This window comes from Carica papaya, chromosome 6, assembly GCF_054855325.1.
Source record: "Carica papaya isolate Zhongbai chromosome 6, ASM5485532v1, whole genome shotgun sequence".
Lineage (NCBI taxonomy): Eukaryota > Viridiplantae > Streptophyta > Magnoliopsida > Brassicales > Caricaceae > Carica > Carica papaya.
Window position 1 is genome coordinate 5,368,390 of NC_142314.1, and position 17,887 is coordinate 5,386,276.

General features: G+C 35.0%; 1 protein-coding gene across 3 annotated transcripts; it reads right to left on the reverse strand.

The window, feature by feature from the left end:
* Window positions 1-161: 161 nt before the first annotated feature.
* On the reverse strand, window positions 162-15,351 carry LOC110816090 (transcriptional corepressor SEUSS-like). Of its 3 annotated transcripts, none has more exons than XM_022044133.2 (10): window positions 15,217-15,351; window positions 12,792-14,264; window positions 12,590-12,709; window positions 7,938-7,986; window positions 7,273-7,487; window positions 7,105-7,173; window positions 6,407-6,504; window positions 4,646-4,739; window positions 3,646-3,715; window positions 162-1,493 (listed from the first exon to the last, which is right to left on the reverse strand). In XM_022044133.2, exons 2-10 carry the CDS (start codon window positions 13,896-13,898, stop codon window positions 544-546), a joined length of 2,772 nt encoding a protein of 923 aa, XP_021899825.2. In that variant the 5' UTR covers window positions 13,899-14,264; window positions 15,217-15,351; the 3' UTR covers window positions 162-543. The 3 variants fall into 3 exon arrangements, with proteins under 3 accessions (XP_021899825.2, XP_021899824.2, XP_021899822.2); XM_022044132.2 differs by having other exon boundaries at window positions 14,932-15,343; XM_022044130.2 differs by having other exon boundaries at window positions 14,903-15,343.
* Window positions 15,352-17,887: the final 2,536 nt, after the last annotated feature.

The window sequence follows — 17,887 nt, forward strand, 5'->3', positions numbered from 1 at the left end:
GGCAACCAAGAAAGACTAGGACATCTGTTGCCAGTCAATTAATTTGCCATGTAAAAAAAAAAAACCGATATACGTACACAAACACCTCCAATAGGTCACCCCGCAAGCAAAAGTACACACAGAACAAAAAGGCAAGGATTAGGTTGGGAAAGAAACAGATGTAAATCACAAACCTTTCCTTAATATGCAACAACACAAGTCATATTTCTTCCATCTCTATAAAATCAGTACCAGCAAGAAGAAATCCTCTGTAACTAGCATGAAAATATCCATATTTACACGGATCCAGGCAGCTCCACAAAATACTCATGAAGACTCCCAGTTCACAAGGCAGTCCAGAAGAAGACTAAAGCTCTCTACTCTTTCTGTTTCTCAATAACAGCACCACCAAGGTAGGAGAAGTCAAGGATACTTAAACCAAGGCTTCAAATCTCAAAGGCAGTCAGCAATCCAAGATTCACATGCATAAGCACCACTAGAAATACTCATTTTCTCCAAACACACAAAGCTCTCAGAAAAGGAGATAAAGATCAGTAAGCCTCTTCAGGGAGATTTCCAATCAAATTGAAAATCGTTGAAGCCATTTGCAGTCCCAAGCCCATTATATAACCTATTATTAGATAATTCCTGTTGCTGATGATTCAAGCCAGCATCTTGAGGCAGCATAGGCATGCCCATCCTTCCAGCCAAATTTGATGGGTTATTTCCCAGGCCACCTCTGATACCACTGCAATTGGCAGAGAGACCAATCCCACCTCCTAAATTCCCAAAACCCCCACCACCTGTACCTAAGTTGTTATTCACATTTCCTCCCAGGCAATTGCCTCTGGTAAGAGAATTCTGACTAATCTGTGGGAGTCCATTAAAGTTCTTTGTGCTATTCCCTACAGAACTACCACCGACCAGGCTACCAGCTTCACTAAGCTGTGAAGAAATCATTATTTCTTGTATAATTTTCTCAACAGAGCTTGGTGATTCATGGTCATCCTCATTTGACTGAGATGACTGTTGCAGCTGTATTTGTGCTGGTGAATTTGCAGAATTTATGTGATTTGCACTCGCTGATGCTGCCAAGGTATTATGGGTACTCTGAGGATTGATTGATGAGGACGGAGTCGGAGAAGAGAATGGAGAAGAGGGATTGGGATGAGCTGGTGGCAGAGTAGTTGAAGAACCTGCTGATGGGATCTGAGCTGGGGCTCCAGAATAGGGACTGCTTGGATTGTTCATCTGATTTTCAATTCTAGAGTTCATAGAATTCTGGCGATGTAATCCAACAATGTTGGTGGCAGATGTAGAGGTGGATGTCGCACCCTGTGAATTGCTTATATTTGTAGCACTGTTGCTTTTATTACGCTGGACAGCAGTTGCCTGTATAGGATGATGATCATTCTTTGTGTCCTCTAAGGTAAGCTGCTGCTGCTCAGGTTGCTGAGAAGAACCAAGCACCCCTGGTAATTGACTGCTCCTGCTAGTAAACTTGGCCAAACTTTCTGAGGAAAGAAGAAATCAATGATGTATTATCAAATGAAAATGTGTCACTATAAGATGCACCAGTATTGCAATTCACACAAAAGAAACAGAATACTAAGAGAAGCAAGATATTGTATGCTACAACCTTACATTACTCCTTTTTGGCTAAGCAAACACATAAATACACACTTATAAAAAGCAGGATATCAAGAGTTTATCAAACTCATCTCCACACACATACACATGCCTATATACACATTAGTAATTAAAATTTAACTAAAATGTTATCTTAAGTTGATAAGACATTGGCTGGAAGGTATGTCGCTTGGGAATATAAGGGAAAATCCACCGTGATTTTTCACAATCATCTCTGGCACAAACTCTGATTCAAACACTCACAACACAGTGCAGCAAGGAGGAATTTACACTTATCCATGACTAATAGAAGCAATTTACATGCTAATACCATGAGGACCTCATCAAAGAAAAGCATATTCTTAAGGGGGAAAAGTGGAGATCAATAACCTTCAACCATAACCGAGCTAACTCATTTAATTAAGAGCACAGTTTTATTTTACAAAGGCGACAGAAAGAATCTGCTTAAAAGTTGTTCAAATAGCCTAGCAGAATATGGACTAAAAAGGTTCTGATGCCATCTTGCATCCTCTTTAACAGATTCCTTGGCTCAACAATCAAGCCTGTCATTGATGCCTTTCTGCATCAACAAGATCATATCCTGATCAAAAGACCACCTAGCTAGTGATCTTCCCAGAAAATTGATTAGCTCCAGAGAGACCCTGGACTCTGTTGGCCCTTGTTCTCACAAGAACAATCTACCTCAAATTAGAGCAGCTCCCTATTGGCAATATCAAATTCAAGGACTTATGATGCAGGTAACTCGCTTCAAATGGAAGACAGAAAATAGAGTTCAGGTTCCTAGGAGAAAGCTGGTACAGCTCAAACTCTTAAAATCAATCAGGGGTAAAACCTTGAGTCAAATTCCTCACAATCTAAAGCGCATAAGGTTCTCCAGACTGTAACTACAAACCAGGCCAGGTTCCATTCCCCATAATGTTGAACAAAGATAGTCAGTCACTCCTAACAATTATTGTAGTTTACAAGGTGACTATCTCTCATTGATCTGCAAGTAGGTATTAGTGCATCATAATTTGGTCAAGCCAGAACCATCAATAACTCCAATTTATTACACACAAAGCAGATTGTAAGGACTCTCTCCAAAAGCCAGTGATGGTCTATTTTTGCCATCAAAACTAATAACGGTTAATACTCCTTGAAATCTGAGCAGATAGAATGACAAATTATCAAAACAAGTCTGGAGATTAACACTCTGGACTAGGTGTTAACAATCCCACCAAGCTTCCTACATCTAGCAGACAATCCAGAATGTGGGCGTCATCTAGTTCAAAAAATAAAGTATCCCCTGGGAAACTCAAAAAGGAGAAGCCATAACACTTATTGCTAAAAAAGGAATACATCATTATATTTTGAACTATCAAATTCCTGTGAGTTTTCCTTCATATCCGAAGATGTCTGTTTTTTTTTTTTGAAATAACCTTCGTATCCAAAGATGTAATAATATCCAAGCACATTTTAAAGCAATATTCCCTAGCAATCAAAAGAGTGTTTAAAGATTTTAAGGAAAAATAGTATGGTATCGACAACAAATCAGCGATCAAGGAGAAGACAAGCAAAGGAAAAGGTATTTGATCAAGAAGCTTCTATGATCATAAAGAAGAGAAATATACCCTCGTACTACCGGCAGTATGATTCATCATTTTTTTTTTCAAATGACCCATCACTGGCTAAAATTACCTCTCCAGCATATCCTTCTTTTGGAAATCATTCAACCCAACTCAACTAAAGAGAACTCTCTCAAAAAAACAAAAACATTATGTTTTCATCAAAGATGCAGACATTAGAGAAGAAAATTATCTAAAAAGAAGAAAGTAATTTCTTTGCATGCACATCAAAATACTAAATGTCTTCTAAAAGCATAACATACAAAGTACACATATTTCATTCTTGACTAGTACCATCACTAGCAATCAGTAATTTTAGTTAATAAAGCAGGTAATATATATGACAATTTTTTTCGAAATAATATAAATGATAACTATAAATAGGTAAAATGTAGAATGCTGTATGACATACCCATAGGTCCCATCCCTGTCTCTCTACTATAATCAATTAAATCCTTCAAGCTATTAACCACCTCTGAGATCTGCAATTTGCCCACAAAATGTACCAAGAAGTACTCAGTTAGACCGTGTGCAATCTGTTCCAGAAACTCATAACCCAATTTTTTTAATCGAACAGTATTTTAGCCTTTGATTCTTCATACAGGATTAGTTCTTCCTTTTTTGTTTTATATAAGAAAAGAAAATAAACTTCAAGAAATATGCAACAACAGGTTAGATCTTCCTTAAAAAAGAAATTAAATCTAGTTAGTTTGGACTGAATCTTGATGATTTGTAGATATAAAAACTTCAAATAATGCCAGTATTTATTCTTGTTATCAATATAAGCACCCTTGCATTTTCAATACTAATTCTCCACTTGTGACTGAAAAAGAAACTATAGAATATATCTTGGGAAGTTTCAATATGTTAGTCTCCAATATGAGAAATTTAATGAAATTAACTGCTTCAGTCCTACGATATATTTAGATGTTAGAAGCAAAATATGATCAAAGAATTAGCAGTGTCCATTTATATCCTTAAATCAGGTAATTCTTTTATGTGACATTTGTATACCACCACTATCAATCTCCCTAAGAAAGACATTCACCGTTTATTTTTGTTTTCCTTTTTCCTGTGCAACATAGAGATTATCAATACACTCAGTGTTGCAGATGAAATTTCGTATCTGCCTTTTCTGACTCCAAATATCAGTTGCTAATTTGAAACAGATTATTTAACCGTGAATAAAATCTGTAACATATAGCCAAAACTTGGACTGTAGGCATTGTGGATCATGCATGCATAGAGAGTCTCATGATCAATGCACAAGAAAATACCCATGTTAGTCCGAACTGCCTCACAGCAGTGAAATACTTGCCCCACATGCTAAAGTTAGAGGTATAAAGCAGGTAAAGGACATCACTCTAGAGAATTCAGAGTACGACAAAAATGAGCTGTGTATTACATAATACCTGAAGGCACCGTACATATCTTTTCGTATATCCTAAATCATTCACTAAAGGCACCTCCAAGGCTTTTGCTAATTGACGAGCTGATGCAACAAACCTGGAAAATTCAAATTGATTGGTGGAACCATACAACATAGAATCAAAATAAAGTTCCAAACAAATTCATACATTGTCAATCAATGACTCAAATATGAATCGGCCAACACCTGAACTAACCAAAGCAAGACCTGTTTTAACAAATACTTCCATAATTTGCTTACACATATAGTCAATTAATTCGGGTTGTTAGAAGAAAGTAAATAACACATCATCAAAGTAGTATCACAAACCAGGCCAAAAATTTTAGTATAGCACTAGAATATCTATGAATTTATTCATAAAGTTAAAGTTTGAGCGGCAGATTCAAAGAATCACTGTGACATCAAAGTTCTCCACTATCTAATATCCATTAAAAAGTGAACTTAACTAAAAGTTCAAATGAACAACTTGGATCTTGATTAACTGACATAAAATAATTTTTACTACATTCAAAATTAAAGAATCAACATTTTGATAATATATACGAAAGATAAGTTAGAATTTTTACTACAAAATAAGAATCAAATAAATACAACATGAATTCAGGTAGAAGTTAGAAGATCTTCTGTCTATTGTGCTGTACAACGGTCTAGCTATACCCACTCTCACGTGTAAACCTTGGCAGCATGGTTATCTCTCTTATGTATACATTATCAATGATTCATAAAATTTTGTAACTCCTTTGCTTTGCTTCCAAAAAACTATCAATCTAATAATTTTATATTTCACTAAATGTCATTAAAGGAACAGTTTTAGGAAGCAAAAAGATCCTTTTAAACATTCGTTAATTAAGAATCCAATATCTTATCTTTTTCCTTTTGATAGAAGAAGAAAGTTTATTTATAAGGAAAACAAGTAGAAAAAGGAGGATAAGATATCAATTCAGAATCCAATCTAATCTGTGATTGGTACTTTAAAGTTTTAACGGTAATTTGCACATTTATAAAGTTATACTGTGGTGACAAACTCTATAATAACAATTCCCCAATGAAGTCAAAAGACACAATCTTCAAAGAAAAACAAAACTAAATGTGTGTATTATATTATATCTCTTATTTTATATAAATCATTAGACTTAAAAACATTGAAATAATTATGCCTTAAGAATTAGAAAAATAGGAAATTACCATTTGTCCCATCTTTGCTAGATAGAGTTATATGCATTATACTGTTAGTTTTTACCCATTTGGTAGGCAAGAAAATCCTATGATAACCAATAATGAAATCTGACCATCAACCAGTTCTAAGTTCTCCAGTATTTCAAGGATGTGTACTCAAACACACCCAGCCATGCAAATGGACATTTTGCACTAGTGATTGAGCATATATAATGCATGCACAGGTACAAAGGAAAAAAAAGACGAGGAGAGAGAGAGAGAGAATGAGATACTAAAAAATGCAAGATAACAATATCTCCACCCAGGACTGTGAAAATATGGTCAAAGCTAAGGGAGGATTACTTTGAGAACCATTAGCCAGAAAAGTAAATAAGGAAAAAGAAGATACAGGAGAAGAGGTGATTCAGCACAGCATGCAAGTTTCATCATATTAAAAAGTAGTTAGAGAGAGAAATCAGCTATTTGAAGAGCAACAAGCCATTGAAAATGGAGGGAGGAACGGGAACTGGAGATATAGCGTTATTCCCTTATAGTAAATGATCAGAAGAGCTACTAGAGAATAACTCACATATTACAGTTACTTTGTAAGTCAGGTGAGGATAAGTTGGATGATGCATTTTGAGCAGAAGCCTGGTATTTCTGCGCAGCAGCTCCAAGCTGACTTACCTGGAATTATGAGCTTGAATAAATTGTCCATGTTCTAAAACAATTATCTTCTTTTAAATAAAAATTATAGTATTAAAAGCACCAAAGAAGTCACCCCATATATATATTTAAAAAAAAAAAGCAACCTGTATGCAAAGCAATTATCTTCAATTTATCATAATCCATAAAGAAAACTTGACAATGTTCCTTATATAATTGAACACAGAAGAAATCGCCAAGAGATACAAGCAATAGTAAGCAAGACAAAATAGGCATATGGGAGAGATTCCCAAGATCATTGGCCTCAAGTAGGGTCATTTCCTATATTGTCGCACCTCACTCCAACATCCTTATCATATGAATACCTACCAACACCATATCCCACACAGTATAGCTAGCCTTCTCTAACAGGTCTATAAAATTTTTCCTTCATCTATAAAATGGCATTTCAGTCATAAGCAGTTTACTTGCAGTTCTACATGTTGCCTCTCAAACTCTAGTAACTAGGAAATCAAATCCTAATCATTTGAATAATGCGTCCGAGATTCATCAACTGTAGCAATATCTTCATGCTTGTTCCCAATTAAATTGAGCAAAACTTTCAAAAATCAGAATCATCACCTGGGGAATGATCAATCTTCGAGGTATAAGCTCTTCATGATGCTGAGCACAGAACTCCCAGGAGCAGATCTAGAAAGTATTGAGTAAATCATATAAAAACAAATGTCAAACAATAACAATCAGGATTTGAAAAACTCACAGAGAGCAGAGGATTTAACAAATTTAAACCTTAAGATCTGGGGAGAAAACAATACGAAGTTGACCATCACGCACTACACGAAGATGTTCAAACACACTCTCTTGTATCGCTTTTGCATAGTCAAGGACAATTTGTCCATTTGCATTCTGATACTCGTGGGGCATATCAACATACAGAAGCTCCTCTAAAGTGCCACTGTCATACTTGATTTTGAATAGCCTGGGAAAAACCTCAGCAGTTGTTTCTGGAATTGCAATGCAAAAAGAATTCAATAACAATAATTACCATACACAACCAACTTCAATTCTAGTGCCAACGAGAGTGAGAAAGAGAGCGAGAAATGGAGAAAGGTAAAAGTTCCTTTACTTTTTTGGGAGTTGATCTTTATCCAAGCCAGCACTTTTCTTTTTTAACAATAAAGAATATTAAATGAGTGGTATATGCGCAATTGGGAGAGAGAGCAGAAGTTGCATTTTACATGAGATGAAATTAATGTAACAAAATATTACCTTTCCACAAATATTTATGATTGTCCCTAACTATCATTGAGAAAATAAGATGACGTATCAAACAATAACACAAAAAAGAGATTTTAAAAATTGAATTTTTTTTTTCAAAAAAAGCTATCAATTCAGAAGTATTTGTAAGTTGCTCGAAAATAACACATAAAAGGAAGTGGCAAGAAGAAACATACCAAAACCACGACCAGGCTTGCGGTTGCATATTTCGCAATGCCACATATCCTGCAAACATTACGATTAAAGTTCTAAAATTCTCTCACATTATGAAGAAAACAAAAGCACAAATGTTAAGGAATATCTTGCCAATAATTTTAAAGACCATTTTTCAATTCCACCTCCCTGCCAACAACCCAAAAGAAAAAGAAGCAGAAGCCAATATTGAATATTTAAATCAAAAACATCTCTCTATAACATTGCAAACACCCAAAGAACTCATAAGAATTGCTTGAAATTGAGAGAGAGAGAGAGAGAGAGAGAGAGAGAGAATGATTTTGATAGCAATTGTTTTAATGTCTTAATATAATGATTGAAGTTCTGATTTCTTTTGAAATATAATATAAATTATGGTATTAAAAGCATCAAGGCATGCAACCGTATACAAAAGGTTTACAATTTTGTTAGCAAGTCAATAAGTTCCCTAAATCCTCACAAGAATAGAGGGGATGGCCCCTAATCACGAAAACTAGGGTCTGAAACCAAGAGTCTTTCAATTTATCAAAAGACCATTCTATGCCAATGAAAGCTCTTCTGTTCTTTTCTTTCTATATGACTCACAAGGTAGCCAAAGGGATAAGGTCAAAACTCTCGTCAGCCTAATCTCCTTTCCTCATGGAAGAGGGCTGTGGAGGAGGATGCTCATGCTTAGATCGTGTTTTCTTTACTGTATAAAATGGAAGCTGGGCCAAGGGAATATGATTAATTTCTGGGAAGAAAATTGGGTGGGAGATGGCAACCTAAAGGGAAGATTTCCTAATATCTTCAGCATCGCTCAAAACAAAAATTTGCTGGTTGAGGCGGCTTATCAGGTTTCTAATGGGATGGTTGTTTGGTCCATAAATCTTAACAGGAATTTGAATGATGGGGAGTTGGGAGAATATGAAAATTTGTTATAGTTGCTGGCCACCTTGACTGTTTCTACTGGTGATGATCTGCCTTTGTGGACTTTGGAAAAAAATTTGTCCTTTTCTGTGTCTTCTTTCTACAATTTTTTGTGCTTGAAGAATAATGCTGCTGAATGCCCTTTTCCAGCCAAACAAATTTGGAAAACTAAGGCTCCCCCTCGTGTTGCTTTTTTTGCTTGGGAGGCTTGCTAGGAAAAGATATTAACTTTAGATAAGCTGAAGAGGAAGGGGTGCATCATTGTCAATGCTTGCTACTGCTGTTTGAAGGCGGAGGAAACATGCAATCACCTTCTATTATGGAGTCCGACTGCCTACAGACTGTGGACTTTTGTGTATGCTATTTTGGGTATTATTGGGTCATCTGGGTCGGTTGGGTGAGAGATTTGGGCTTGGGATGGTTTAAATGTTAAAAACAATTTAGCTATGTAATTCCTTTAACAGTTTTTTGGGTTACATGGAAAGAAAAGAATAATAGAGCTTTTGAGTGTGAGGAAAGTAGTTTTTCTAGGCTAAAAGATGGATGACCGAATTATTTTGGATCCATTTTATTAAGTCACGACATTATTAGTGATGAGGATTTTGGGAATGTCATTGAAATACTTACTTTATTGTAAATCTTTTATACATGAGTGGTACTCCCGTTTTGTAGGTATGTTGTTAATATAGAGTTTACTTTTTATTTCAAAAAAAAAAGGCCAAAACTCTTATCGTCATGAATGCTCTTCCAAGCCCAAAGCTTCTCCTAGAATTCTCCTACTGGTTATAATGTTTTGTTTATTGCCTCTTGGGGGCGATTCTGATTTCACTAGACCACTATTTCTTGTTCCCTCTTACACATGGAGAGAAAGTACTTTTCTAGTAAAATGCAAGTAGAGTCCATGCAAGATGGTTTGCATTGCATTGCAATGCGATGCAAGATATATATGCTACTAGTTTTTCAACTGAAAAAGCATGGTTAATAGCCACTCTTATTCAAGAATGTCTTTCTAGTTTTTCTCTATATTTTTTTCTCTCTATTAAGAATTCAAAGGGATGTAGTTGACAGTATTGAGAAAGCAACAAGAACATTCCTCTAATCTGGTGCAGGAGATGTTTCAAGAGATCATTTAATAGTATGGGAGGTGTGTTTTTGTTCTAGGAAGGATAGGGACATGGACATTAGGAACTTTGTGCCTAGGACTTCCAATTTTTTTCTGTGAGCCTTTCCTATAGGGAGACAGATGATTTGTTAACCCTGTTAACCCTGCTAGAACCTTATATGTATTTGCGACAACCCGATTGCAGACTTTGGACCTTGAAACCATCCAGAATATATAACTGGAAGTCCTTCTTTCAGTACATAACCCAACAATGATGCCCTTAATCAATCCTCTTACCATCATTCAGAATTGGAGGACCTTTGAATATTGTTATTTGTTGAATCAAGATTATGGAAGAGGATAATCTTTTTGGCATCCCTATGAGCAAGGCCCATGGAAAATTTTCTGATATTGCCCACTCTATGCTATATAGAAACTGGGGAGCGACAACTTTTTACCCCTAGCGTGTTTGATTGTAAGTTTGTTTTTATGCTTTTTCGAGCTTTTTGGTAGAGACTCCAGGAGGATATCTAATTATCCGCAATTGTAATTATTCCATTTTTATCTTAATAATACTTCTTTTCTATAAAAAAAATTTGTCCTTATTGGCTAAGGTTATGAGAAGCTTTAGTCAGATTGGAATAAGTTAAAAACTGGTTTTTCTATTTCCTACAAAAGCCTTGGAAAGCAATATCTCAAACTTATGACTCTTTTCTTCCATTGACCAAGTTGAGAATAGCAAGTGGATCTCCTATTTTGCTTTGGGGGGCCCATGGATTGGTAATCTCCCTTTAGCTACCCATCCCCTCATCTTGATAACCTTCCTATTGCTATAAACTCCTCTTCACTTCATATTCCAAGTTGACAATCATCTATTGCAATCTATTCCTTCATAAAAACTTGAATGATCTTTATGTTGTTAATATGCTCTCTCTAACTCAAGTTCTTGAATCGGTCATTTTCTCTTCAACTCTAGATGGTAGAGTTTGGTCGTTATTTTCCTCCAGCATCATTTTTGCAAATTTTCTTTGCCTTTTTAACCCATAACCCTTCTATTCAAAATGATGCCCTTAATCAATGTTTTCTGAAGGTTGTTGATCCCTAATGTTAAGGTTTATTTTGGACTAAGGTTTTTATTTGCTTAAAGCTGAGACAGATGATAGCAAAATGTATGTTAAAAGAAAGTGAGAAATGAAAGCACTCTACGGTTGTCTTCTTCCTTTTTATTTACTTATTTTTTTAGATAGAAACAGATATATTATTAGTAAAGAAAAAAATGCAGAGGATTAATATGCTCACATAGAATGAAACAAGAATGAAGAATGAAAACCTCATAGCACATCCACATATATCCAGAAAATAGCTCTATACAAACATTGCATCTAAAGCAGACAATTTGGTCTCACTATTATTAAGTTGTGAAATCTAGATAAATAAACTTGATCTTTGAGGGGACTTTCACCTGCCAAAAGAATTAGTAAAAACTATATTACCAGCAATAGGGTTAGGAGTCAAGAAGATGAAAAAGATTCCAAGAACATGAACCCAAAAACTCTAGAGACCTAGCTCCCTTACAAGAATTAGGTGAAGGATGGAAAGACTCGAGGAAATTAATTAAGGCTGCCAAGTCAAAAGTCTCACTCTCATTATTTTTTATTTTTTTGTTTTTAAAATAAAAATTCCAAGTAAAATGAGAACCTTATGAATAATAAAGGGAGTAATAGGATGATGACATGAGGAGGCGAAGACATTAAGTGGAGTGGAGACAGGACTCTGTATAGCAAGTATCTTTCAGAAATACGAAACAAGAGTCATCCCCCACCCTAAGTCGAAGCAAAGGATAAATAGAGGCATGAATACTTGTTTACTCACCCCATGGAAGTCATTCTTCTATGATCAGAACTTCAGAAGGTTCCAAGTGATGTTGTCAGAAAAAGAACTTGATTTATGAACTGTTTTTCGACTGAAAGGACAAACCCTAGGTTTCCTGAAGAAGGAATTGAACTATTGAATAGACTGTCCTAAAAGATCCGTGTAATGTCCCTTTCACCAGCAGAAATTGCTGCCAAAGTCATTTCCTTTTCTAGAAATACACTGTAGGAAACCATTTACTTTTTCAATAGACAAGAGAAATGCATGTGTTAAGAAAGTATGAAGGCTGCCACCAGTTTTAAAATGGATCCCATATAACCAGGTAGAAGAGAAAAGGTCCACCAGGTCTAGTAATTCCCCTTAAGTATGACCATTAGACCATCCGCAAAAAATTTGCTCTCAGATGTCTCTACTCGAAGTAATTTGGCCATTCTCTTCAAAAGTTGTCCTATTACTAGAACTTTGTGCCAACTCAACTCTCTGCACAGATAACGATAAGCAACGTAATTGGCCACCCAAGGACAGGATCAAGGTAAATGCAGCAATATCTCTGGAGAGCAAACTGTACTGCAAAGGAGCAATTTCATCGCAAAGTTCTACAATCCTAACATATTTCAAAAATAGTAATGAAAAATGTTGTGCTAGTTAAGTTGAAATTCATATAAAACGCATTCCATCAAGAAAATGCTATTCCAACATCTGAAAAACCCTGTCCTCTTCCCTGTCAACTGCAAATCAATTGGTTTCTCATACCTGTGGAAAAACACCATTTGTTTGTCGGCTGTTCCCATAGAGAGAAACACACCATCTCTTTTTTGCCTTGGGAGCAAAAAATTCAGCGACAAAATTTCTCCAAAACTCTATGTTGTTATCCTGCATAAAAGTGACATGATTGTCTTAATAATCAACAGAAAAAAAAAGAATAAAGGTCATCCAATGGATTAAAGCATCATACATCAGGCCTACACTGCTGCTGATGCATTAATTGAGTCAAACGCCGAGCACATGTTCCTGGTTCATAAACTGGCCTACCAGCAGATCTAACAGGCATATTCTGTTGCTGAAACTGTTGGCGAAGTTGGGGCCGCTGCTGAGGGTATGCTTTCAACACCTGCTGCTGATACTGATGCTGCTGCTGCTGTTGCTGCATCTGCAAAATCTGCTGCTGCTGCAGGAGATTCATCTGTGCAAGAGCAGCAGGAGAAGACTGCTTGGACAACTGGAGGAATTGCTGCTGCTGCTGCTGTTGCTGCTGCTGCTGCTGTTGCTGCTGCTGCTGCTGTTGTTGCTGCTGCTGCAAAAACATTGCCTGATCGGAATGTTGGCGTTCCAATTTAACAACTCCAACGCCCCGTCCAATCTGATTCTGCTGCGGCTCTAGTTTCACTGCCCCAAGGTTTCTCAAAGGCGGCAACTGTTGCTGTGGACCAATTGCATCACTCATAGTCTGTGGCTCCAACTTTACATGACCTCCAACACCACACCCCCCTTGAATTGACTGGAACTGAGGTTGCCGTTGCTGTGGTTGGCTGTGGGAAGTGGGATACTGCTGCATAGACTGCTGTGCAAGCTGGAATTTCTGCATGTCAAATTGCTGAACTTGAGATGGTTGATGAGTAGTTAGCACAGGATTTCCAGATGAGTTTGATAGTTGCTGATTTTGAACTTGGGCAGATGAAACAGAATTTGCCACGCTTGCTGATGCAAACGGTGAAGGAGAAGCACTGAACGGAACATCAGTTGCAACAACAGAAAATGGATCAGAATCAGCAGTACTATCAAAACTTCCCCTTTGAAAACCACCTAAACCAGATAGGCCAGAGTTTGCACCCCCATTAGCGAAACCCTGATTGAGAAGAGAGGAAACGTTGGCAGTATTCCCAATCAAATTCACGTTATACTGTGACTGTGGTGAAACGAGTGAAGAAAATGTAGTCTGTGGGTGAATAGGACCACCTTGAGAACCCAAAATGGTAGAATTCGATCGCAAAAGAGCAGGTGAGATAGATTGAGCACCACTTATTGGATTTGAAGACCCAGATGGCACCATCTTGTCAAACATGAAACTAAAACACGTGTGAAACCCAGCAAACTGACCTCGTACTCAACGAAGTCAATCTATCCAGGCATCCAAATGATATTATCTTGGAAGTTAGGGAGCAAAACCCAAACCTCGCTGAACCCAACTGCTGAACATATGCAACCCTAAAAGCCCCTTATTAGAATTTCTCACCAATTTGCACACAAATGAAGAGTTCTCTCCTGAACGACAAGAGAGGTTGTGGAATTTGGGAAAAGCAATCAGTGGGCCACGCTTTTCTCATGAACATTCCAGAATCATTTCCAAGAAAACAGCAATTTTTGCAACAGCCTGAGGCCAACCTTTGAAGAATATATTGAGCTTAGAACAACAAAGGCTCGAACTGACCTACAAATATAGAAAGTTTACCCTGAATGAATCATCCATAAAATTAGGTATACTCACATAAATACAAAAATATGTTTACATATAAACACATTGATGTACCAGCTGTATGCCATAATGGACAGATTCAAAATTCAAAAGATGTAATATCAAACTCCAGGGAAATTGAAGTTAACAATAGTAAGTTCCAAAAATAACTGGAAAAAATCGAAAGAAAGATGAGATGCAATAACTAGGATTTCCTATCTGAAGTAGCTCTGTCCGGTTACGAAAAAAATTAGCCAAATATTAGACCATCAACCAATTGCGCCTAATACCGCAACCATTACCAAGCCCAATGAGTTCATCCTCCATTCCCAATCCTCAACAACCGAATTCCCGACAATCAAAGCAGCAGTTTAAAAAAATCCATTTATTTTCCCAGCAACCAAACAGAAAACCCGAAATCCAAAGAATGAGAATCAGCGAAAGAAAAGAACATCGATCACACTGCATTTGACGAACCAAGGAGCAAAATGCTAACACATGCATAAGAATACAAACAACTCTTCATATTAATTTCACAAAATTCACAATCTACACTTGACCCAAACCTCAAAACTCTTCTTCAATTCTTAAAAACATAAATTAAAAAAACATACCTAAACAAGCAAGAGGAGAAAGAACTCACAGTCGCGGCAGTCCATAAAATTTTGAGCAGATGTTGACTCTCCAAGGAAAAAAAAATCTCAGAAGAAAACAAAACCCAAAACAAAGCCGCTCAAAATATATAATATTAAACAGGAGATTATTTTGTCTTATAATGCTATAACTAGTATAAAATATTAGACACTGATTCTTCAATTTTTAAAATGTTTCCCTTCAATCTTTTAATTGAATAGATTACTCCGTACAAATTCAACCCTTTTTCTATCTCTCAGTAACCGAGTCTTCCTTTACTTTCTCTTCCACTTACTTTCTGGTCCTCGCTGCTTCACTCCATTCAGTCTGTACTGCACTCCACACTCTTTATGCTGCACGGAGAGAGAAGGAGATGAGAGTGTTGCTTCTCTGTCACGGACGTCAAAATTCCTTATGGGTTGGATTCAATTTTTAGGTTTACTTTTTATATAAACATAATATGATTTTTTTTTTTCTTATAAAAATTAAATTTTTATTTCATAAATGGTAAATTGTTAAATTTTCAATTTATTATTATATATTGGGGGAGTTATAATGAGCGGAGCATGTCATGTGCATGCTCGCATACATCATCATTCCATGATTATGACTCATGTGGTCTCATCAAATTTAATTTTGGATATTTTAGTAATTATATAAGAAATAAAATGAGTTTGGCATTTTTTGAGTTTGAAATACCAAAACAAAAAACTTTTATTTGATGTCTTAACAAAAACACTCTAATTTTTCTTCATATGTTTTTATGTCTCATTCTTTATATATATATATATATATATATGCTTATAATAATCAAAATCACATGCATTAAAAACAATTTTTTTACATGTTTTTTTCAGCTTATCTACTTGTAAAAATAATTTAAATTTTTTATTTTACAATTTTGTATAATTTCAATACATAAAATAATATAATATTTTAAAAATAAAAAATATTTAAAAAATAAGAATAAATTTGATTTATTATTTTTTATTTAAAATACTTATAAACATAATCATCGTTTAAATAAAAATAAAATATTTTAAAGTGTAAAAATAAATATTTCTCATCTCATTTTTCAAGTAATTTATTACTAACATCACTTGACTTCAATAATTTTGATTGAATGTGTTAAAGTCTAAATATATCTTATATCATTATTAGTAAACTCGTTTATGATTTTAAATAAGAAAAAAGTTCATAACTACTATCATAGGTTTTTAAGATTGTAGCAAATATCGCCATATAATTTTAATTTAAATGATAATCTTATATAATTTACTATATTTTTAATTAAAATTCTATCAATATTATACTTATGATATGTGGCACATATTGAATAGAATTAAATGGAGTCAAATAGAATTATCTTATATCAAATAGTCATATATGGTTAAATAAAGTCAAATTGAGTTGAATGAAGGTAGGTAGGAGTCACACGAACTTAATTGAATGCACTTTTGCATGTTTATTTCATAATTCAATATAATAAATTAAATTTAGATTTTTATTACCAAATTCTATAAAAATATAAAGTTATTATCTTTTTTATGAGAAAATAAATCACTTCATCAATCAAACCAATAAATAACCATTATACTATAACATAAGAGTCAAGAAAATAAGAGGCTTCAGAAAGAAATAAGAGAATCATGGCCGTTTAAAGCTTTTTTAAATAAATTACATTACACAATATTACAAATTTCAGGAATCCAAATAAAAAAACTAAAATCAAATTGCAAAAGAAAAATAAGATAACATATACCAATAGTAATCCTAACTCTGAAAAAATGATTGCATGGGTTTAGATGTATATAAAGACTATACATTCAACTTGGAAGTTTGTAATACCAAGCCTTGCACTGATATCATGTTCATAGAATAATGACATAGTTTCAACAACTTCTATTTAGGATGTAGTAGATACACGATTCATAGCTATAAAGATGACTGTATTATTTTAATTATGATAGATAATGTTAAGACATACATGCTTTACAAAGCCCATTAGTATTGCATAGTTCGACTTATATATATATATATATATATATATATGTTGGCGATGGAGACCAAACACTTAAGTAGTGAGTATGTATTGTCTCGTCTGTTTGCTTAACTTGTCTCATTTAGGCTCCATCTCTAAGTGGTATTCTTGTAATTTAAGAATTAGTACCAGTATCTTGTCACGCCACGATACTCGATATTAGACGCAATTCCTATTCATATCATTTCATGCAGTAGGCCCATAAAATATATACATCCATAGATAAAAAATTTAAAATATAACCTAGTATCCTATGTGGTATGTACAGTAATTATATATACAAAACATGAAATCAGAATTTAGAGTCTAATATAATAAAATAAAACTTTTCGAATATGCACAAAATATACAAAATAATAACCATTTTACTGGTTCTACTCGTATGACAGGGGTACTGGCTCTTTATTCTTCTCTTTTAAATATCAATGTGAAATTTAATGAGTTTCACCAACTCAATAAGTGTTCTCATTCCCTCAACCCAAATAAAATTTTAAGCAAAACACACAGTAAGAAATAAAAGCAATAAAAATATTTCAGTGCAAAATTCATATTCTTATTTTTACTATTTCATATGTTCCTGATCGATCTGATGAATTCTCTCAAATATCATATATAAACCTCAACTGTATATTCTCATACTCTCGAAAGTTATAAATGTACTTGAATATTAATCCTCATTTCGAAATATAACCACACACATAAAAGATTACAGATACGCTCGAACGGTCATTTGTATGGTTTTATCGTGCGATACTGTTTATGTCATTATTGAGGAAAAGTAAAACAGATCCCCCCCCCCCCCATCGCATGGATAGCACATACACACAAATCACACAATGGCCACAACAGGTACTTTTGCTAAGTGACCCACACTCACACGAATGCTTATCCAAGTTTGAATTAGGTTTCAAACTCTATCCATGTG